Source organism: Leptodactylus fuscus, chromosome 11 (genome assembly GCF_031893055.1).
Source record: "Leptodactylus fuscus isolate aLepFus1 chromosome 11, aLepFus1.hap2, whole genome shotgun sequence".
NCBI lineage: Eukaryota > Metazoa > Chordata > Amphibia > Anura > Leptodactylidae > Leptodactylus > Leptodactylus fuscus.
In genome coordinates this window covers 1,844,487-1,867,865 of record NC_134275.1, presented here as the reverse complement: position 1 = coordinate 1,867,865, position 23,379 = coordinate 1,844,487, and the positions used below count along the sequence as shown (strand labels likewise).

The following is a 23,379-nucleotide window of genomic DNA, read 5'->3' as shown; positions in this document are numbered from 1 at the left end:
GAAGCTCTTATACTTCTACCTTTTGCTCATTCCACTCCTGACTTTGGCTCAAAAAAACACAAAAAAAAGCTGTATTTCTGCAACGTGGGGCTTCAGCCTAAATCTCCCCCATTGAGTCAAAACCAAATTAAAGTCTAAAAGAAATCAAAGCAATCCCTCCTACCAATTCCTACCCCTCTGTTCTGTAGCAACGATGATTTCACATGACCAAACTGCGAGGCTGTGCAATTGCATTGCTGTCACAGCAGGCCTTGTATAGAGCAATAAAGGAAAACACACATGAGCGACCTGGCCCTTATAGAAACGCTCATAGGAACAGATCAGTCTGCTCAAACTACATGTCCAGGAGTACAAATAGTGATAAAAATCCTGCCAGTGTAATAACGCTAAAAAAATAATAGTATAAAAATATTCTTTCCTGAATAATTGCTTGGTGAGGGGACAGTCCGGTTATTATGATGTATAATATTATTATATAATACAAGATTTTAGATTTTTTTAGAACCAAAAACACAAGACAAATACAGTAACACTAAGCGTATCTGTGTGTTCCTAATATAGGGCAATTACCGTATAAACTGCGTTTTTCAGGGACTGGAATGGTTGCTAATAACTTTACTCCAAATGGAGGCTATGTTCACATCTCCACTGGAGGACCAGAACAACGGACACAGGGACGGCTAAGGAAAAAAAATTTTCAGCTCACCCTTTTTGGAGACCTCATCTTTATGCCGGTGTGCACGGGAGCAGGTGGACTTGACCAGCTGGAAATATTCAGAAGCAACAAAAGAGGAAATCCAGCACCGACCGGACCATGTATAAAATATAACTTTTATTTAGAATCCATAAAAATTTTTTACATGGCAACCACGGGTAGTTGGAATAAATGCATAGAGATACGGCGGCTATATATCTCTGCATTTATTCCAACTATCCGTGGTTGCCATGTAAAAAAATTTTATGGATTCTAAATGAAAGTTAAATTTTATACAGGAACGGCTAAAACAGTATACATCAAGTGTGCCAAAGGGAACCCAGTATATTTGTTTGAAAGTGAAACATAAGAGTCAGGCCTCGTTCACATTTGTGTCGGTAATACGTTCGGGGGAGTCCGCATGGGAAACTTCCGAAGAGACTACCGAATGCATTGGCAAGCAGTGTGCAGTAAAAGCACACGGACCCCAAAGACTATAATGGGGTCCGTGTGCTTGCTGCAAGATCTCCGCAGGGAGCATGCAGACAGGAAAGTACTTCACAATCTACTGTCCTGTCTGCATGACTTGTGCGGAGATCTCACGGCAAGCACATGGACCCCATTATAGTGTATGAAGCCCATGTAATTTCACTGCACACCACTTGCAAATGTGTTCGGTAGTCCGCTCGGGGGTTCCCATACAGACTCCTCAAACAGAATACCGACGCAGATGTGAACCAAAGGTCAGACCTGCAGCCCTTTTTGTACGCTGATTTTCAGAGTCTCCAAATGTATAGTGCAGATGTGATCCCAGCCTTAGTTGCAAAAATTCTAAGTGAACAAAATGTTTGCAATTTTTTTTTTTTGTTTCTTTGACATCTGGCTGTACTGAACGATCCTACATTAATGCACAAATATCTTTTAGGGATACTGAACAAGGGAGATGGAGAAAATCTATTCATATCACAGCAGCCTCCTGTGATCTCGACACTGATGGGAAACGGTCTGCAGAGAACCCTCTCGTGCTCCACCTGCAACGGACCGCTACATAACAACAAGCTCTTTGCTCCTGTTGCTATGGCCACGGGACCTGACGGTAGCATCTATATTGGAGATTTCAACTTTGTGAGACGGATACACCCATCTGGAAATGTCATCAGCATTTTAGAGCTTCGGTAAGAAGAAAGATCAGACCTGTATTATTACCGTCTGCTAATGGGTGAAGATCGGGCTCCTCGGCTCGTAGATTGTCGCATTAGATCGGGCTCCTCGGCTCGTAGATTGTCGCATTAGATCGGGCTCCTCGGCTCGTAGATTGTCGCATTAGATCGGGCTCCTCGGCTCGTAGATTGTCGCATTAGATCGGGCTCCTCGGCTCGTAGATTGTCGCATTAGATCGGGCTCCTCGGCTCGTAGATTGTCGCATTAGATCGGGCTCCTCGGCTCGTAGATTGTCGCATTAGATCGGGCTCCTCGGCTCGTAGATTGTCGCATTAGATCGGGCTCCTCGGCTCGTAGATTGTCGCATTAGACCTTATTTGTACTGCTAATATTTTCAGTCTCTTTTATAAGCGGAGGTCAAAAAAATCTAAAAAAAAACAAGTACAATAGAGTGCAGGGTCATAAACAGCGGTCAGGCAAATATTCCAGATATCAACATTGATGATAGTAGTGATTGTCAGTCACTTAGCGCATTATACCGCTCGCGGCCGATACCGCCAGACCATTGTTTTATTCACATTGCTGTGGGGACAAATGGTAGGTTTTGATAATAAAGCCATTTGTGGGAATCAATAACAATAACTTCTGGTTTTAGGCGTCAATATGAACATTCTGCTCTCTGTGATCTAATCGTGTCGATGTTTTGATGATCTAATGAATGTATCAAGTTACTGCGCTAAAATGTAACAAATTAAAGGGGCTTCTGCTTTCAGGAAACATTGTCTATTCATCTTCTATTACGTTTTTAGTTTTCGATGTAGGTTTATTTTATAAATGGAAGACTTCTTTGGTTGCTTCTAGATACTGAAAGCTCTCCCGGTCCTGTGATAGATGCACTGGTGCAGGGCTTGTTACAATTGCATTTTCTAGAGCTTCATCTTACACTGAGCCCTGAGACTGTTTGGACATGATATAGCGATCTTCAATATACAGTATCCAGTGTGTGGCTCTGTACACTGCTAAGTAGACAAACCATGCTATTATAGCTCAGCTCCCATTTATTTGAATGGGAGATGAGCTACAGTATACACAGAATTGCTGTATAGACATATATATCACACAGCTCAGCTTCTCTCCCTCTCTTATATACCCCTATATATCACACAGCTCAGCTTCTCTCCTCTATCCTATAACCCTATATATCACACAGCTCAGCTCCTCTCCTCTATCATATACCCCTATATATCACAGAGCTCAGCTTCTCTCCTCTGTCCTATACTCCTATATATCACACAGCTCAGCTTCTCTCCTCTATCCTATAACCCTATATATCACACAGCTCAGCTTCTCTCCTCTATCATATAACTCTATATATCACACAGCTCAGCTTCTCTCCTCTATCATATAACTCTATATATCACACAGCTCAGCTTCTCTCCTCTATCATATAACTCTATATATCACACAGCTCAGCTCCTCTCCTCTATCATATGACCCTATATATCACACAGCTCAGCTTCTCTCCTCTATCCTATACACCTATATATCACAGAGCTCAGCTTCTCTCCTCTATCCTATAACCCTATATATCACACAGCTCAGCTTCTCTCCTCTATCATATGACCCTATATATCACACAGCTCAGCTTCTCTCTTCTATCCTATACCCCTATATATCACACAGCTCAGCTTCTCTCCTCTATCCTATACCTCTATATATCACACAGCTCAGCTTCTCTCCTCTATCCTATACCCCCTATATATCACACAGCTCAGCTTCTCTCCTCTATCCTATACCCCTATATATCACACAGCTCAGCTTCTCTCCTCTATCCTATACCCCTATATATCACACAGCTCAGCTTCTCTCCTATACTATATACCCCTATATATCACACAGCTCAGCTTCTCTCCTCTATAATATACCCCTATATATCACACAGCTCAGCTTCTCTCCTCTATCATATACTCCTATATATCACACAGCTCAGCTTCTCTCCTCTTTCCTATACCCCTATATATCACACAGCTCAGCTCCTCTCCTCTATCATATACCCCTATATATCACACAGCTCAGCTTCTCTCCTCTATCCTATACCCCTATATATCACACAGCTCAGCTCCTCTCCTCTATCATATACCCCTATATATCACACAGCTCAGCTTCTCTCCTCTATCATATACCCCTATATATCACACAGCTCAGCTTCTCTCCTCTATCCTATACCCCTATATATCACACAGCTCAGCTTCTCTCCTCTATCATATACCCCTATATATCACACAGCTCAGCTTCTCTCCTATACTATATACCCCTATATATCACAGAGCTCAGCTTCTCTCCTCTATCCTATACCCCTATATATCACACAGCTCAGCTTCTCTTCTATCCTATACCCCTATATATCACACAGCTCAGCTTCTCTCCTCTATCCTATACCCCTATATATCACACAGCTCAGCTTCTCTCCTCTATCCTATACCCCTATATATCACACAGCTCAGCTTCTCTCCTCTATGATGTCCTTAAATGGATGATTCATGCTAAATGCTATCAATACAGAGACATTTCTGTATGTAAGAAATAAAAGTAGAGACTGTACAGTAATTTCCTAATAACTTATCGACCATAGCACTTCAACCAGAGCATTCAAAGCAATTGTGGCATGAAACACAATATTTCCAATTTTTCCATTAACGCTTGAATGGTTCATTTACGATATTAGCATTTTTACAGTACCTAATTTTATGTGCTCAACATTACCCAACTCAATCAGATTTCTGCCTCTGGTGATGAAGAACTTTCATAAATACTCACGTGGATACACTGTACTTTCTCAAGCAGAACAAACAGCGACATGAGATTACATTTCATGCAGCCTTGAGATTGTTTTTGTATAAATAAGTAAATGAATGTGAACTTGTACTAAGCAATGCAATTATTTGTTAATGATGAGACACTGTTATGGTTCTTGTAACACTAATTTAAAATGATTTGCAGAGCACCTTCAAAACAAGATGTTAAATCTAGAAAGTATATCCTGGGGCTAAGTGTCAAAATAAGTAAAATTAGCATTTGTAGCACTGTACACAGCAGAGTAGAAAGTAATCAGGGCTCTGTCAACATATTGCCTTTGTATTAGTGGTGTTAATGAAACACTATTGAAAACTCCACGGAATTGTGTCTTATTAGTGAGCACTCTGGAATATTTCTCAGTATGAGACTACAAAAACAAGGGACGTGGGGGAGTCATACTTACATGTTTCTGCTCACTAGAAATTTGCTCAGAAAGAAAAGCAATAAAATCAACAAAAAAACAATCAACTTTTTCCTAATCTACAGCCTCAGCTTAAATTGAGTTTCCACTTTTAGACTGAGGCCCCACGTTGTGGAAATGCAACTTTTTTAGTTGCAGATTTTGTTGCATTTTTTTTTTTTTTTTGAGCCAACGCCAAGAATGGCTGTAAAAGGAATGAGAAGTATAGAGGGAGTTCTTAGGGCTCGTTCACATGGGACAGATTTTGGCGTGGAATCAACCTCAAAATCTGCCCCCTCACAATAGAGGTCTATGCAGACCGTTAGCAAAAAAAAAAGAAGCGAACTGCCCTTTGTTCAGGCGGATTCCGCGGCTGATTCAGCCGTGGTGTCCACCTCGCGGCAGCACCCTCCGGATGAGGCCCATTGATTTGGACCTACTCCAGAGCGGGAAGATCAGGACCAAAATATGCATTCCATGCCCTGTGTGAACAGGGCATAATACTTCTATCTTCTGCTCAATCCACTCCTGGCTTTGGCGCAAAAAACACTACAAAATCTGCAACAAAAAAAGCTGCGTTTCCGCAACATGGGGCCTCAGCCTTAAGGTATTTTCCCAATGAGCTTAACCCTTTATACAGTGGAGACCTGGCAATAATTCCCACAATCAGTTTCTGCACTGATTGAGGCCATTCACTTCCAAAACACCTTGGTCATACATGACCTTGAAGCCATTTTTGTGGCGACACATGGACACAGCTATTTTGCCTTGGATCGTTTGCCCCTGGAATGAGATCCGCCGCTAGTAATCCGCTAAAACCTATTGAAGGCTCCCAGACTTGTCTGGCATTCATCTGTATTACAGGCTGCTCTAGGCAATGTAAGAAGCCTGAGACAAACCTCTTAGTAACATTGTAAGGCTAAGAAAAGACTGAAGTCCCTCCAGTGAAGTCTGTTATCCTGCAATGTGGATCCAGAGGAAGGCAAAAAAAACCTCGGGATAGAAGCCAGTTTTCCTCGTTCCTTGCCAACTCCAATCTGGACCAACATCCAAACACCAGAAATATAATCAATCTAAATCTCTAAAAAATCAAATACAAGATGTGGCAGAGCTCATTCACATTTCCTACCCGTATGTCTATATCTTCATGTACTTAGCAAACCTAAATAAACCAAAACTAACTATTCAACCAGTAAAAGAAAAACAAGACCCAATGACTCTCTTGGCTGAATTTTAAGAAAAATCCAGATTTTGGAAGTATTTATGCTGAAACCAATCCATTCATTCATTCCATTGGTTATTCTGGTCACATTGGGCAACCTTCTCATGTGTTTGACTACAGTATTAGTCATTGCTGCCTCTAGTCATTAGTATAGGCATGTCTGTCCTACAGCATTACCCCACTTCTAGTTTTCAAGGATTTTCTATGTGTTGTGGCTTTTTTATGCAGTAAACTAATATTATTTCTACTTTCTCTTTTTTCCTTGTATTACTGTGGACCTGATTTATTATATCAGAAACAGAGACACAAGACACAGGTAAGTGAATCACCAGCGCAGTCATTTGTAACTATTGATTTACAATAAGAAAAGCAAAAAAAAACTTCCAACGGATGCAATTTATTACTAATCTGGTCCGAAATAGAATGAATGTGTACATGAGCAGTAGTCAAGGCGCAAAGGGATTTCATCTAATTCCACTTTATTGTCTGGCTCGATGTATGAGATTAAGCCATCATGTTTGTTTCTATCAATCCATCATTTATAGGACGTGTCCACCAACAAGACTACTGTAAGACTTGGTTCTGGCTCTACCGCAGTCTACCGTAGACAACCTTTTGGCATAGGTCTAGCTTATAGCGCTCTATAGACACATTTACTATGTATTAGAATTTGTTACGAGTAGCATCATTTACTTCTTTATATACTTGGGGTCAGGTCCACAAATTTGAGCAAAGGAGGGTACCACGTTCCTCCATTTGTTCCATTCTTCTGTATCTCCTATTTCAATGGCAATCCGGTCTGGTGAAGTTCCTCTAAGGACCAAAAACGTTAACATATGAGATTTTTGTACGATCTATTTGCTTTACTGACTAATTCATTATAATAATCTCTGAATTGAGTGCCTGGATTCCATATCAATGGGGTGAAACCTTTCCATGAGCACCTTAGACTAACCGATTGAACCTGGAGTGCCGCGATTTCTCCACAACTAGGGTTGAGGGATCGAGAGAGATCGGATCCCGATCGGCGATCAAGCAAATTTCACGATCGGGATCAGGTGTAAAATGATCAGAAATCGGATTTTGAAATCTCAAGGTCGGATCAACCCTAAAAGTGACTTTTCCCATAGAGAAGCATTGACTAGTGTTGAGTGATCGGTATCAGGAAAGATCGGATCCTGATCATGATCGAGCAAATTTCACGATCGTGATCAGCTGGAAAATGATCGGAAATCAGATTTTAAAATCGATCCTGAAATCTCAAGATCGGCTCAACCCTATCCACAACACTTTTCTCAGTGGGACCTGGGAGGGGCATGGTCAGGGTCATTATCTGTAGAACTTCATTAGAATTTTCTTCTAAGGTACAAGGATGTGACCTGCACCTTGTATTATTCCAAAATACTGTCGTAGCATCGTGTTGATGGTGTATTTTCAATAAAAAGTCCAAAGTCGAACAAGCGCGGTGCCTTATTTGCAGTCCCCACCCCATATTGGTGGAGTACCTATTTGGTCGTTTTGGTTCCTGTATTTACTTCATACCCACTGGGATGTTGAAGGTCTCTGCTGCCTCCAAATATTCAATGCATGTCCGAATTGATAGCTGCTCCTGTACTCATCCATTTGCTTGGTGCATCCTACATTTATTTGGGGGGTGCCCTGCACCTTGCCATGAATCAGATGAACCCTCTGCTGACATAGGAGACATAAAGACCAGCATACAATATATTGTCCTTAATAAATTCCCCCAGCATCTCTTTTTTGTTAGGCAACGTCAGACTTATTACATGTGGGTCACTGTATTTTGGCATACCTTTTGGGACCCTAACCTCTGATCTTTGGATTTATTGTAGAGTTTTGGCAATCCAGTGGTTTAATAGTCACTGCGGCCCTCCCCATTAAATATTACATGATTAATCGGGGGATCGATTTCATACTAGAATGCACTCAATGACACTCGAATGACGTCCCTTACCTATTGACTTCAATTGAGATTCTGTTCAATTCTGTTCAGGTCCAATCATTGAATCCCCCAATCAGAAGCGTCTTGGCCTCATAGTGGCCTCATAATACATTTTGCAATATTTTTGGCAATGATAACTTTAATAACTTTAAAACTTGAAATAATTTTTGAGCATTACCCATTTGACTAAAAAGTTCTTCCCTGAAGTTTCTTTTCCATCTCTAGGCTAGTAGCTGCAGTTAATACTTTCTTGGACTTGTGGCCTTTTTTCCAGCATGTTCCACTTGCTAAAGTGTTATTATACATAATGCCAGACTACAAATGCACATTAAGACTAGAAATGTAATCCCAAGGGTAAAGCAATGACTATATACACCTACAGCTAATAAGCACCTGGAACTTTTTCAAGGCGAACGAAGATTAAAATGTTTGCTAGCAAAGCAGGCGCCCTGATTGTAAGCAAGCAATCTCCATGGCAACAACAATCAGGGTTCTCTACTTACAACCTAAATCTGAAACTTCAGTCTTCGATTCCTCTATCAAGACATTTTATAGACATTAGTCAGGATCGAATAGTTTACCTTCCTAATATAGTATTTGATTTGAATACCTTGATCAAATGGGAGTCATTTCCAAAGTTTTGATGAAACCGGCTTGGTTACAAATACAGAAGTTTCCAGTCCACCTTTCCTTATGCATAACATCTCATGAAACCAATTCTATACAATAGGGTGACATGAAAAAAATGGCCTTTGTAAGGCTGAAATTGACAACACTAACTCACATGTGGACATATGTAGCATATCATTTTGTGACGCAATATCGTAAAGCGATACTGTTACAGAAAGTTCATTATCTTGTCTCACACACATCTGGACAAGCCGAGAGAGAAGTTAAAGAGAGGCACATCTGTAAGTCTATGTAGTGTAAGTCCCTTCTATGATATAAACTGAGAATGGATAAGATTGTTCTGAGCAATCCCTACCTTAGGATTCTTTGATAATAGAGTCATAACAAAGTCCCCAGCTATGATCTGAAATTTGGCAGTGACTACCTTAGGGGGCATACACACGGAGGAAGTGACTCTGCACTGATTCTGGCACATTACACGCGGCAGAATCAGTGCTGAAAAAAAGACTCCCATTCATTTCAATGGGTTACACGCGGAAAACGGAACCCATTGAAGTCAATGGAAGTTTTTTTCAGCGCTGATTCTGCCGCGAGTTATTGTGCCAGAATCAGCGCCAACTTCCTCCGTGTGATATATCTGGCGTCACAAAGAAAGTACAATATAATTCTAAAAGGTATAGTATATGGGGCTGAATTATCAACAAGTATCTCTCTATATCTATCTATTTCCTATCTATCTATCCATCCATCCATCCATCCATCCATCCATGATATAACTTAATCCACTATTTTTACTCTTCCAGTACTAGCCCAGCTCATAAATATTACCTGGCTGTGGATCCCTCCTCCGAATCTCTGTACTTGTCGGATACCAATACCAGAAAAGTCTACAGAGTGAAATCTCTATCGGATGTGAAGGAGCTCTCAAAGAACTTTGAAGTGGTGGCTGGGACAGGTGATCAATGTCTCCCATTCGACCAAAGCCATTGTGGAGATGGGGAAAAAGCAAATGAAGCTTCACTCAACAGTCCGAGAGGTGAGCCGAAATCAGCAAATCCATACTAGCTTCTTTCTATTAATGCTCCATTATACAAACATAATATGGTCAATCAGTTCTCTCATCCCTGGCTATAAACTTAGGTTTATTCTCAGATCCAAAGAGACTTTCTTCCCTTATAGTATGTCAGGGACGAGGACGGCCAATTCTTGGCACCCATTCCGGTTTTCACAATGTCCCTAAGTGATTGAAGTGGTTCTGAATTTGGAGACGACTTCTACTCAAAATAACAATGTCCCCTAATAAAGTGTTTTATACTCGCACACTCTTGTCGTGAGTCCCAGTTTTCAGAGTGATCAACAGTAATTTGTCTGTGTGAAGAAGATGAACAAGATACAATAACCCTGTCATAGATTGTAGATCTCCATCGGTTGTGCCACACTGGTAACCATTACATTTACAGCAAGTCAATGCCGGCGAGCTCGGGCGCTATTGAGAGCGATCACTAGAAAACAATGAGGTGACGTTTCCAACTGGCCAGCCCTGAGGCTCGCACTGATGGACATCAGACAAATTGTAATTCGAAATGGTACATTTTAATATTCTGTAAAATGTACAATGAATCTGGAAAAAAAATGCCATGTTCTAACACAACACCTGCACCTCTTTTATATCTCCATGTGCAAACCTGCATAAGGCATTTGTTGTGGGGCTAGATATACTTTTTTATTTACACCATTTGGGGGAATTTCCGATGTTTTGATCACTTTCTTTGGAAAATCTTTACAGCAGTAAAAATGCGCAAAAAATGGTGGTTTGGCTCTTGATTTTTTTCCCACTACGAAGTTAACCATATGTTTGTGCACCAGCTTTTTTTGGACATGCGGATTTATAATTCATGTTTGTTTTTGTTTATTCATTTCATATATAAGGAAAGGGGGGGTGATTTGAAAATCCCTTTTTTTTTTTTTTTTTTTAAACCCCTTTTTTTTTACTATTTTACTATTAGCCCCCTTGAACCTGCATTATGTACTGCAGTCTATGGGAGATTGACTACACAGCTATTGAGGCTATTTATAGAGCAGCCTCAATAGTTATATCCCTGGGACAGGCCTGGGAGGCTCTTGACTAGCATTGGAACATGACGGGTCCTGTGATCTCACAGGGTGGGAGCCATCCTAGAACTGGAAAGGTACAAGGCCAGGGGGGGGATCAGCTCCAGGAGTCTTAGGCTCCGTTCCCACAGAGTAATGCGGGCTCCCTTAGGGCGCTTTGGAGGGACATAACATAAAGCAAAGCCCACGATCAGAGTGAACTTCACAGCAAAGACCCACTGGCTATGGCAGCCACTCTGCGTCAAAGACCCAGCGGATATCGGTAAAGGGTTAATTACATTTTGGATCGATTTTTCGAATTTGTTTTTATAATTATAGGGGGGATTTTCATGAAAAAAATTTAGACTTAATGATATCAGATTTTAAGGCCATATGAGCTCCCATACTTGCCCCGATGTTTGTCCTTAATATCTAGCTAAATATTGTAGCACTTTGCGAATCAATCTAAGACAGGCAATTACGCAAAAATCACATTTTAATTAGACTTGTATAAACTTCTGAGCATAATTAACTATTCCCTGGTCGTGCAGACATGAGAAATATGTTCGTCAATAAGTCACAATCAAAGACAAGATAATTAATATTTATTTAGTACTCGAAAATCATTCAACAAAATGTAAATTGAAGTTGTGGGATGAATAACTCTCCATGTGATGTATTTAATAAAGTGCAGTGCCAGGAACGAAATGAATACCTTCAAAAATTGGCATTGAGGGTAGACGGAGCAGATCCAAAAAGTTAGTTTAATATCCTTGTCATTAACTTGGTTGGGTATTGCTAAGAATTTGTATTGGTGATATAGTGTTAGAAGTCTGTCCTATACATTGCAGAACTTAATCACAGCAGATCATGTACACGCAGCCTGATATTACCTCCTAGCCCCTAAACATTGGCATTACGGTAGTGAAACCTCTTTAGCATCTCTAGACAACTGTGCATGGTGTGCAGGGCCACATCTGCCATGGAGCGAGCTGAGGCAACATCCCCTGTCCTGGGTACCAGTCGATCCCCACGGATCATACAAATCCATGGGCCATTTTTACTGACCCGCAGACTGTACAGAGTCGTGTGTAGGAATCCTTAATCCCATCCCTGAATTAGTAGATTTGTCCAAGTGATCAAATTTCCAGATCACTTTTGATTTGGTCTAAGGATTAAGTGATTCTTCCTTTCAAAATGTCTGCAGTCCTCTATGTAGCATTCCCTGTGCTTGAAATAAATTTGAGACCTCACTATAACACAATACTAAAATTTCATGATCGTGATTGGGTTCCGATCCCACCTAAAAAAAATAAAAATAAAATAAAGATCTGGAATGGAATTCCGATCCCGTTTGCTCAACTTACCAGCACAGAAGCGCTGCCCCTGCTGCTCCACGCTGCTTTCGCTCCTCTTCTTTCTACTGAGCATGTCTGCAGAGCGCCTTGCGTGCCGCCATGCGTGCCACAACAAGCCCCACCTACTCCCAGTATCAGTAACACTAGCCTGGGAGGCGAGAGCATATACGGTGCTCTGCAGACATGCAAAGTAGAAAGAAGAGGAGCAAGAGCAGCGTGGAGCGGCAGGGACAGTGATTCTGTGCAGGTAAGTGGACAGCAGGGGGGACTTAAGAAGCCGGGGGATTTTTTATCACTACACAGCGTGGAGTCCAAAAATTGAAGCATTCAATTTTTGGATTCCATGCTGTGTAGTGAACAGGATCGTTTTTAAAATCCCATTGACTTACATTAGGATTGGGATCGGGTTTGGATGGAAAATGATCGGAAATCAGATTTTAAAAACGATCCTGAAATCTCAAGATCGGCTCAACCCTACACAATACATGTCCTGATCCTAAAACACATTCCAAATACCCCTATTATTTTCACACAAGTAGCAGATGGGAAAGCACTTGAGCAGGTTCAGCGCTTAGCACTTCCACTTTCGGCAGAATATGGAATCAATGAGCATTTTCGTGAGCGATGTTTTGTTTTTGGAGCAGCAATTGCTCCAGAGGGAGCCAAGCATATGATAACAACATTTCTGGGAATCATAGCTGTGCCCCTGAGTTCAATTCCAAGACCAATTTCATGAGATTTTTACAACAAGGCGCTCAATTATCAAAGTCCTAATTAGCTCTAAACAATTTCCCTAGTTACCTGGTGCCCTGAAAACACAACCTAAGCTGGAGGTCGTTTTTTTAGATTTAGCTCCAGGGAGCCGTAAGTTGTGCAATGCATCATTCTACAGAATAGACGATTTCAATTAGCCATGTATATGACAAAATATTACATAAGGAAACAATACCAGGTGGAGGTTGTGAGAAACGCTTCAACTTGTAAAAAGATTGTGTTCTTTATTTAAAATTATATTTGGGAACCAAAAATATTTCTATGTAAGTCTCTGTGCAGTAGAAGACTCTTCAAGATTATTGGCAGTGATTTTACAGCATAATACACAGGCCATTTCCATTAATGTCACCACCATCACAATCCAGAATAACCACCTTTGGCAGAGCGGACTGCGGCGAGACCTGCAGGAAGAGAGGGGATGATGTCACTGGGATGTTGACCCGACTCCAGTGCCGTGGCCAGCTGCGCTAGGTTACGCGGTTGAGCCTCCATGGCGTGAGCAACCCGATCGAGGTGGTCCCAGAGATTCTCGATTGGGTTCTAGTCCGGGGAATTTGCTGGCCAAGGGAATACAGTAAACTCATCAAGATCAGCCCATGCACCTAGTTTATATTAGGCCCTTCCTCTGGTAGTCTGTGCACCTATATGGAAATCTGGACCAGTTCGTCCTTGGTGTAGATTTTATTCAGCATTTGCAACAACAAAAAATGGCATATTTGATGATAAATCCAGGGGGGAATCAATGGAAAGTTCCACAATAAGACCTCAAAATGCCCTTGTAACATCTTTGTTCATTGACCATCCTCCGGTTGCATGCTATGGCACAGAGTTGGCCATTTGTAATCTTCTGCTCCTGTTGTTTTAGCACAGCTGAGTATTCGTTGCAGTGTGTCAGTCCAGCCGGTGCTATTAGTTCTTCTGGTTCCTAAAGAGTTAACTTTAGTAGCTATTTGATTGACATCTTTCCTTGCCAATCAAGCCTGGCTCTGATTCCTGATTCCCTTTATAAAGTTTTCTAGCCCTCTCTTGAATGCTTGCTATTGCTTCTCTGAGCGTGCTAGCTATATTCTGTTTGCTGGTTATCTATTTCTGACCTTGGCTTTTCCCTTTGACTATTCTTCTGGTACTGATTCTGTACTTCTCTGCCCTATTGGTTCTGACCTCTTGATTATCCATACCTGTTTTGTCTGCATTTTGTGTTCCACTCATATTATAAGAAGGGACTGTCACCCAGTTGTCCTCTACCGTCTATGGGAGTTAAGGCAAGTAGGTAGGTTCTGGGGGTGGGACTAGCATTAGGACTCACTGTCTCTGTCATTCCCCTTCCCCCTCCCCCCAGGATCCTGCAGCAGTTCCTAGAGAATTGCTTAACTGGCAATTCCCTAACAACTCCCTTGGTGAGTTTAAGAAGTCTTTTGAGACAATTTTTATGCCACTTTTCTAACATCGGGGCTTGATAAATCTGCCCCATTTGGAAATTGATATAATACTTACATATAAAGTAAAATTAATTCCATAGTCCATGTGTCAAACAATCCTAAAATTCCTCAAACAGCCGTCTCGTACACAGTTTTGAGAAGTTTCTGAGCTATGCTGAGTTTTACAAGTCATCCAGAACTTTGCATCAATTAACTTGATTCACTTTGACTTTGAACTTTATTTTGCATTCTGGGTGTGACAGACAACAGGCAGTAATTGGAAGTGCGTAATGCTGCACCATGGGCTACTCAATTTTGCGCAGTGGGATATTTGATTATTACTTAGATACGCAGAGCTTGTTCTTAACCCCTTTTATCCTTTTACACTCATATTTAGGATTCTAATTAGGATCCACAATCTGGCTCCAAGGTACCATTGATTTTTTTTCTTCAAATTTAATTCCCCTCCATCTTCTAATTCAGGAAATAAATAAATTTTTTTAAAAAAAATAGTATTGCAAGACTTTGCTTGTGATTAAAAGGAGCCCGGTGGCTGAAGGAAACTGCTGTCTCATCACATTCGCTTCTTAAACATTATCATTTAAATGTTGAACAGGTGGCGGAAGGCAGATGTAAACCCTTGAGGAGAATGAATGCAGATACCAACTGTAGCAATGAAGCTCGGCAGAGTGACAATAAAGTCCCTTTAACACAATGCACCTTGTATCACACTTAGGAAACAATAACGTATGGAAATCTACCACTGAGGTGTGTGTGTGTGTTAACAGACTCGTGTGTATTGTCTCATACGACAGCTGAAGAGGTTAACAAATCCGTCTTCCGACTTTCAACCATGGAGGCAGATCGAATTATTGGATGGTCCAGATAAGATGTAATAAATGGCATTCTTAGTAATTGGGTGTTTCCACAATTCTTTATTTTATTTGTAATCTTTGAAAATGCATCTCCCTGAAGACTGAGAGTAGACCACAATGGAAAGATTTTCAATTTAGATTTCTGTTCAGGAGAGTTTCAATTTCTACCTGTGCCTCGAAGACCGGAGAAAAATCCTTGGCAGGAACTGTGCATAGAAACGTCACACAGAGCAATCTTGAAAATGTTGAAAAGAGCCGACTGGACAGCGTGTTGGCGAGCATGGCCGCATTGTAGAACTGGCCATTGACTTAGACCATCGATTTAATCTAATGTCCTCCCCCTATAGTGGTCTCCATGATGTCAACTGGACAGGGTGCCAGCAAGTATGGCTGCAATATAGAGCTGGTCATATACGTTAGATTAATAGTGACTAAGCCCATCGATTTAATCTAATGTCCTCCTATAGTGGTCTCCATGATGTCAACTGGACAGCGTGCCAACAAGTATGGCTGTATTATAGAGCTGGTCATATACGTTAGAATAATATTGACTAAGCCCATCGATTTAATCTAATGTCCTCCTATAGGGGTCTCCATGATGACAACTGGATTTTAACATGGCCAATCCATATGGAAGATATATCTGGCAGTGTCTGAGGCTCGGTTCACATCTGCGCCCAGGCCATCCCATTCCCCTCTCCACATGGAAAATGCAGAGACAAAAGTCCTGGAAGCGGCACTTTCTCTCTGCATTTTTTGTTTAGAAACCAAGCCGGAAACCACACGGACCCCATTATAGTCTAAGGTAACCACTTTTTAATGTGCATTAAGTGTCTGTTCAGGGGGGTCCCGAAGAAGATTCCCAAGCAGAGACCCATGCAGAGATGTGAACCCGGCCTTACTCCCCTCTCTCTATTGTGAACATTTGTACACTCAACCTCTGGATGGGGCCAAGAGGTACAATGCAGCCAGCAGCCAACAAAACATTCAGTTGACAGCTATCTAATATGTGTGGCCAGCCTTAGATGTTGACCTAACATGTGAGTTAAAAAGTAGTTGTCTGATACAACTTTTATGTCTCTTATGTGTGACTGATGACAGCATGCATAATAACCTTGTGTTTTAGAGATAATAAAACCTTTTTAAACATACTAATTGCGTTATTCAGCAGATATATTGCTTTGCTCCGCCCAATAGAGCTGCTTCCGAGCATCTGGGAAAGTCGGGGATGATGTTCAGGGTGCTTCCTATAGAGGGCAGCATAACAGAGGCACTGTCTCCCTATTTACATCTTGGGAGACATATTTGCATATTCCTTCTGTATTTCATAGGAACACATTGAAAGTCTGAGTTCCAGTTTATCAAATAAAACCGTGACCTTACAGAGCTCAGAAGCCGGCCACGTGGAGCAGAGAGGGGCACTATATGTGCCAAATGACCTAACTAGTAAGCTTAATGTACCAATGTAGAAACAAGGGGGACAATAATAACTGTGGGCTGTTACTTTATATTGAATAGCTAGTAGTTACTGTATGGCCCTCTAAGTATACTGGACCTATTTGAGTAAGTGAAGTCTAGTAGCCATTGTATCTCTCTTAGCAGAACTTTCATAAAACAAAATATATTACAGCCATATATAGGTAGTTGCTGTAGAATTTACATGAAAAATATGAAAATATGAGATTCTCCTATGGCATACAGTCATTTTCTCTCCAACCAACTATATTCATTTCAGTTACACCAATATTCTCATTTTAGTAGAAGCCAGATCGATGTGGACAGCTAAACATATATGTGAAAGAGAAGTGTAATTGCGTAGTCGATGAGAGAATTCATTACATCCTCTTTTGTCAATTAATAACCCCCTTAATTTGATACTTACTGCTTAAATGCAGGAACTCCAGTCATTTAGTTACGCAAATGAATCCCGGGCTCGCTCAGATTCTGAGAATCCTTAGAGATATAATTAAAGTAAATGAAAAAAATAACTTTCTTGGTGACTCACGGAGAGATCGCGCCCATTGACATAACATTTGCTAATTACAAAAAAATACATTGTTTACTTAATTAGAGGTTATTGTTTCATTTCTATGACAAGTAAAAATAGCTTTACAAGATTCGTTAGACTTGGTAAATTTGCGTTTTTTAACCTAAAAGAAATGGCATGTCACAACGGTCGACCACGTGAACCGCCTGTACAGGAAAGAATTTACCAGAAGGAATACATTTTTATTAGAACTTTGTAGACTTCCATTAGCTTGGGAATTTGATAAGAAAGGCGACTGTTACAAGGGCCTGGTCATATTATAGTAAGGGCCAATTCACACAGCTAAACATTAGGGTATGTTCACACGGAGGAAAAGGTCACGCAAACCGTTTCCGCCTTGCGAACATTTCGTACGCCTAGCCGCGACGGGCTACTGATACAGTATCGGCATTCCTTCGCGGATGAAGAGGCCTAAACAGGAGCGTATTTCGAGCCACAGATGCCGCAGCTGAGTTATGCGCGGATTCATCGGCAAGATAGATCTTCTCGCTTCCTTTTTCCGCTACTAGTTAGCAGGAAAAAAAAAGCGAGCAGCTCCTATTGAAGTTAATGGGAGACATTTTTGCAGGCAGATTTTAAGGAGGATTCAGCGTCACAATCCACCTGCAAAAACTCTGTGTGAACGTACCCTCATAGTGGTGTATGTCGCCTTGAGTTATAGAATGACTACATCTCTACCGCCTCATACTCACAATATATTCTGAAACTTTTGGGGTTTTGGTGCACCTTTTTCCAGCTTTTGTAAAAATTGGGCATGCTGTAGCCGTAAGGGAGAAAGATCAATGAAATTTGAGTATATAATATAATTTTCTTTAATAATCTGGTGTTAATTGTAGCTGTAATCTACTTTAGTTCCTACATGGTGTAGATTTCAGATTGTGGTGCATGTCTCTACCTATTGGGCTCTGGTTAGGTGCAAATGGGAATTCCGTCATCTGGGAATAATGTGCCCTATAGACATCAGATGTGATTGAGCCTGGGAGAATTGATAAGAGGGAAAGCATAGGATAACTGGCCACCGAGTCTTGGAAAACAGAAGATCAGTTTTTGAGTCCCAAAGACTCGTAACAAGAGGACAATCCACCTAATCTGGAGCATAGAATATCACCAACACAGGTCATGTACCTACGGGAGTATATGGTGTACGCATTGTGGGGTTGTGCAGTACCAGGAGAGAATTCTGTACTTTTCTAAAGCTGCCATGGTGGTTTAAGCAGTGAACAATGCATTAGGTCAAACAATTATACAATTGCCTAATTACAAGTAATGAGAATGATAGTGCATAGGATTTCAGACCAGATCTTACAGCGGAATAGCCAGTGTCTAGAGAATTGTGCTTAATTTGCAATGTGACACCATTCCCGAGATAGGTCTTCTGCCCCCACGTGTTCAGGCCTATGCCCGGGATAAGAGGCCAGATCATTCATCTCCTGTCATTGCGCCCATCACTTTGCCAAGTCACCAAGTAAGAGTTATCACTCAGCCTTGCCTTCCAATATTCCTTTGGTGATAAAAATATAAAAAATAATTCCCCTTTAGTACTTATGGTGTGATATGTTATCAGAGGATGCAATGTAAGCCTTTCCAATACAGCCCAATTTCATCGCACAATGACATTTTGTACACCAAGGTATATAAGAGCCCCCTGATAGTTTATAGTTCGAGTCCTATTGAATGATCATGGGTAAGGAACAAGTTGCTTATATAACTGGACTGACATCCACTATGTAGGTAACAGACCCATCTCCGGGCCGTAATGGAATAGCGAATAGCTGTGGCATATGTGTAACGGATTTTGGGGTCAACGTGTGATCTATGTACTACATTCTACTTAATCTATACATCTATATGGATACCAGTCTTTAATAACATTCTATTTCTTCTAATCCTAACTGCAGTTGTAGTTTTGTTGAGTGTAAAGTGGGGTTGAGCCGATCTTGAGATTTCAGGATTGTTTTTAAAATCCGATTTTCGATCATTTTTCTGCCGATAGTGAAATTTGCTCAATTGCCGATTGGTATCCGATCTTTCCCGATCGCTCAACCCTAGTGTAAAGGCTCATGCAGAGTAGACTGTAATATAACTTGATAACATCTCCATTGCACTAAGCCATAGCTCTTTAGTGGCCCATATTGGACTTCTATATCCTCTTCTATACAGACTTTTTTCTCTTAGATTCCATTGGAAAGTAATCTCATGGCAATCTCCATTGGAGGCCTAATGCTATACTGTCTACTAGTAATGGATAGACTGGACCGTGCAGAATTCATATACAATTCTTCATAAAAATACTTCCTACCCTTCCCATATTTCACGTATAATATTATACTATATTATAATACATAATTCACATTCTGCCCCCACTCCCTACTTAACCGGCTGAAGTCTTCTTCATAATTTCCCTTGTTATTTTGGTTGTGATTGTCTTGGTTAATTCTTATTCTCTCCTGCAGGTATTACTGTAGATGCTCATGGCTTCATTTACTTTGTCGATGGCACCATGATTCGGAAAATAGATGACAAAGGCATCATTTCCACAGTCATAGGTCTCAACGGGTTAACCTCAACACAGCCCCTAAGCTGTGACTCAGGAATGGACATCAGTCGGGTAAGAGACGTGTCGCTATATACTGTATGTGTATTCTGACATCTAGCATTCATTTCACCACTGTAAACTGCAGTAAACTCAGAGCTTTGTGTAGGGGTTACGGTTTGTTGTACACAGTCCAGTGACATTGATGTGACCACCTGTCAGAAGCCAGAATAACCCCCTTTGGCAGAGCGGACCACTGCGAGACCTGCTGGAAGAGAGGGGATGTTGTGATGATGTCACTGGGATGTTGTGATGATGTCACTGGGATGTTGTGATGATGTCACAGGGATGTTGAGACGACTCCAGTGCCGTGGCCAGCTGCACTAGGTGACACGGTTGAGCATCCATGGCGCAAACAACCCGATCAACGTGGTCCCACAGATTCTCGATTGGGTTCTAGTCCGGGGAATTTGCCGACCACGGGAGTACGGTAAACTCATCCTGGTGCTCCTCGCACCACGCACGTACACTGTGAGCTTTATGACACATCACATTTTCCTGCTGGTAGATGCCATCATCCTGAGGAAAAACAATTCGCATGTAGGGGTGAACTTGGTCCCCAAGGATAGATGCATACTGGTGCTGATCCATCGTGCCTTCCACCATGATGAGTGCACCCAGATGGCTGATGACACGCACCTTCTGCGATTGGTTATTTAACGTTGACGTCAAACGTAGGCGCTGGTCACATTACTAGGACTGGACTTGTATAACAGGGCTACCACGGCTAGTATCAAAATGGGGTCCCCATATAGTGCGAATTTATAGAATTATATGGCTTGAAACCCCGGTAAAACAATGGGAGGAACTTATCATAAATGAAATGTGTGATAAAGATTGGAAATATTGTTGCACGACCGTCTTCCATTACAACTTGTGACATTTGGTGCATTTGCTCTCTGCACTCCTCTTCTTTGAAATTGGGGACGTCCGGGTGATGCTTAACTAAGGGGTCACGACCTCCCTCGACCCGACAGATAAAAGTATCCATGCATAATACAATGGGCCGACCTAAGCTGAGGTCTATGTGTTTCCTTAGGATGTGTTCGGCACAGTAGAGATTTTCAGCCGAGACAGAGTTTGTTGTGGATCTGGGATATACAAGTTGCTTTTCATACAGACCCAAAATTTCAGTTGTGGATGTAAAAACATAGGAAAACAATAAGTGAGTTATTGAAGTATATTCCAGATGGAACTAGAGCAGCTAGCGACATGTGACCAATCCTATGGATGGGTCTAAGCCTTGTGCTGATCCTGAACATTAGATTACACCTGAGGTCAGTCTCAGATTTCTATTGGTTACATCCATATATACATGACAATATCCTATTGACCTTAGACCCGTGGTGGCAGGTGAGTGCTAACTGGAGAGCAATGGTGGACCTACCGGGGAGGCAGGGTGGGAAACGTCTATGGGGCCTATGGAGGGAGAAGTTTTGCAGATGGCTCCAACACTCTAATATCTGCTAGTTTAAGTCTCATAAATCCTTCCTCCCTGCAATATGACAGGAGATTTATGAGACACGGGAGATCATTAACTCTATTGTGAGAAATAGCAGTAAGTCCGTATATAGTCCTGCCTTTTTGTTTTTTTAAGGGGTCCCCTCGTTCTGACCTTTGCTATTCCTATAGACTCCCTGGTTTTCTTATGTTCCATTAATTGAGACTATATCAATTCAATCCCCCCCTTATGGCGAGACATCCTATGCTATCACACAAAGCGACACAATCCACAATGGCTTTGTAAACTGTGCTTTAGCTTCACAAAGCTATAAATATCAAAGAGATATTGCTACATATGGCGTATATGTGTCGCCGGCTTCTGAAGGCTTTGTGCTGTTGATTTACCTTTCATCCGGAGAAATGGTCCTTATGTTTGTGCTGAACTATGAAAGCAGCCAAAGCATCAAAACCCTTCTACAGGATCCCAGCCGTAAGAAGTGAAGTGGATGCCGGGGAATAAAACATGGACAACAGCAAGATTCTTCATGATGAAAAAATCTGCTCCAATGCATCATTTTTCTTAACATTTTCTAATGTTAACGCCGTGGATGGGAGAAGCGCTCGTGTAAAGGCTCACGCTTTCAAAGGAAATCAAGATTCCTATCATGTTTTCATGGCAGTCGCCTACTGTAAGGTTAATGGATCGCTTTACATTTCTGAAAAAAGCCATTAGCTGCGCAAAAGACAATTCTTGCGCTTTCTTAGTAGAACAACATTAGACACGATAACAACATTATAATAGAAGTCGCTTTCTACAGCCCTACATGGGAGAGAGACATTCATGGATGTGCCTCTACATGGGCACAGATTTTCAACCCTTAGGATAAGGCTACATTCAGGAAAACCCCATAGAAGTCTACGGAAACATTACATTTTTCAAAAACACGTTTTGGTTTGTTTTTTGAAAATTCTGCATTTTTTTCATGCAATGTGTGAATAAGAGTAACTAAAATCTAATTCACTTTACAGTGACAGCAGAATGTGTTCATTGTCTTAGGAAGAATATGCAAATCTGTCTTCCATGATGTAAATAGGAAAACCCCTATTGGGCTGCATGACTGAGGCACTGGCTTCCTATTTACATCATGGAAGACAGATTTGCATATTCTTCCCATGATCCCTCGCAGTGGAGCGTCTATAGCAGGGGTAGGGAACCTTCGGCTCTCCAGCTGCTGTGAAACTACAACTCCCATCATGCTCAATTCACTTCCATGGGAGTTCCAAGAACAGCAGAGCAAGTATGCATGCTGGGAGTTGTAGTTTTGCAACAGCTGGAGAGCCGTACGTTCCCTACCCCTGCTCTATAGCTTAATAAGACTCCACACACCTACATGGTGGTCTCTCCCTAAGCAGTGATGATATCCCCTTATCCCCTTCATTTTCTTAAGCATTTTTTCAATAGCCCAAAACACATTAGGGCATATTTATCAATCCAAGTCCACCACTTTTCTGTCTACGTTTGCACCAAAAATTAAGGTGCACCGCACGGAGGACACATGAACCAGAAGAAAAAGAAAAATGAGACTGGCTCTAAACCTCTGAAACATGTGCACAAGAATGGGCCTGGATTTAACGTGTTTAATATTTCGACACATTGATAAAACAGAAAAGAACAAATATGCCGCAGATATACCAAGTATAAAATGGTGGAAATTTAGTTGAAGATTTAATTTAGACACGATTTTAGTGCTTGGGCAATGGGGGCACTTTTTTTTTTGGTGCTGTGGATACAGATTCTTTAATTTTTGCCAATTCTAGAGACAGATTTTTTGGCACATCAGAAAAATTAGTCAT

General features: G+C 41.3%; 1 protein-coding gene across 1 annotated transcript in view; it reads left to right on the top strand.

Annotated features, from left to right (window-relative positions):
• TENM1 (teneurin transmembrane protein 1) overlaps positions 1 to 23,379 on the top strand; it is a 441,834-nt gene that overhangs the window by 347,892 nt on the left and 70,563 nt on the right. The window contains exons 22-25 of the mRNA XM_075259290.1: positions 1,620 to 1,869; positions 6,629 to 6,649; positions 9,730 to 9,962; positions 19,943 to 20,097. Of these exons, the coding sequence (XP_075115391.1) occupies positions 1,620 to 1,869; positions 6,629 to 6,649; positions 9,730 to 9,962; positions 19,943 to 20,097 (659 nt within the window). The remainder of the gene's footprint in view (positions 1 to 1,619; positions 1,870 to 6,628; positions 6,650 to 9,729; positions 9,963 to 19,942; positions 20,098 to 23,379) is intronic.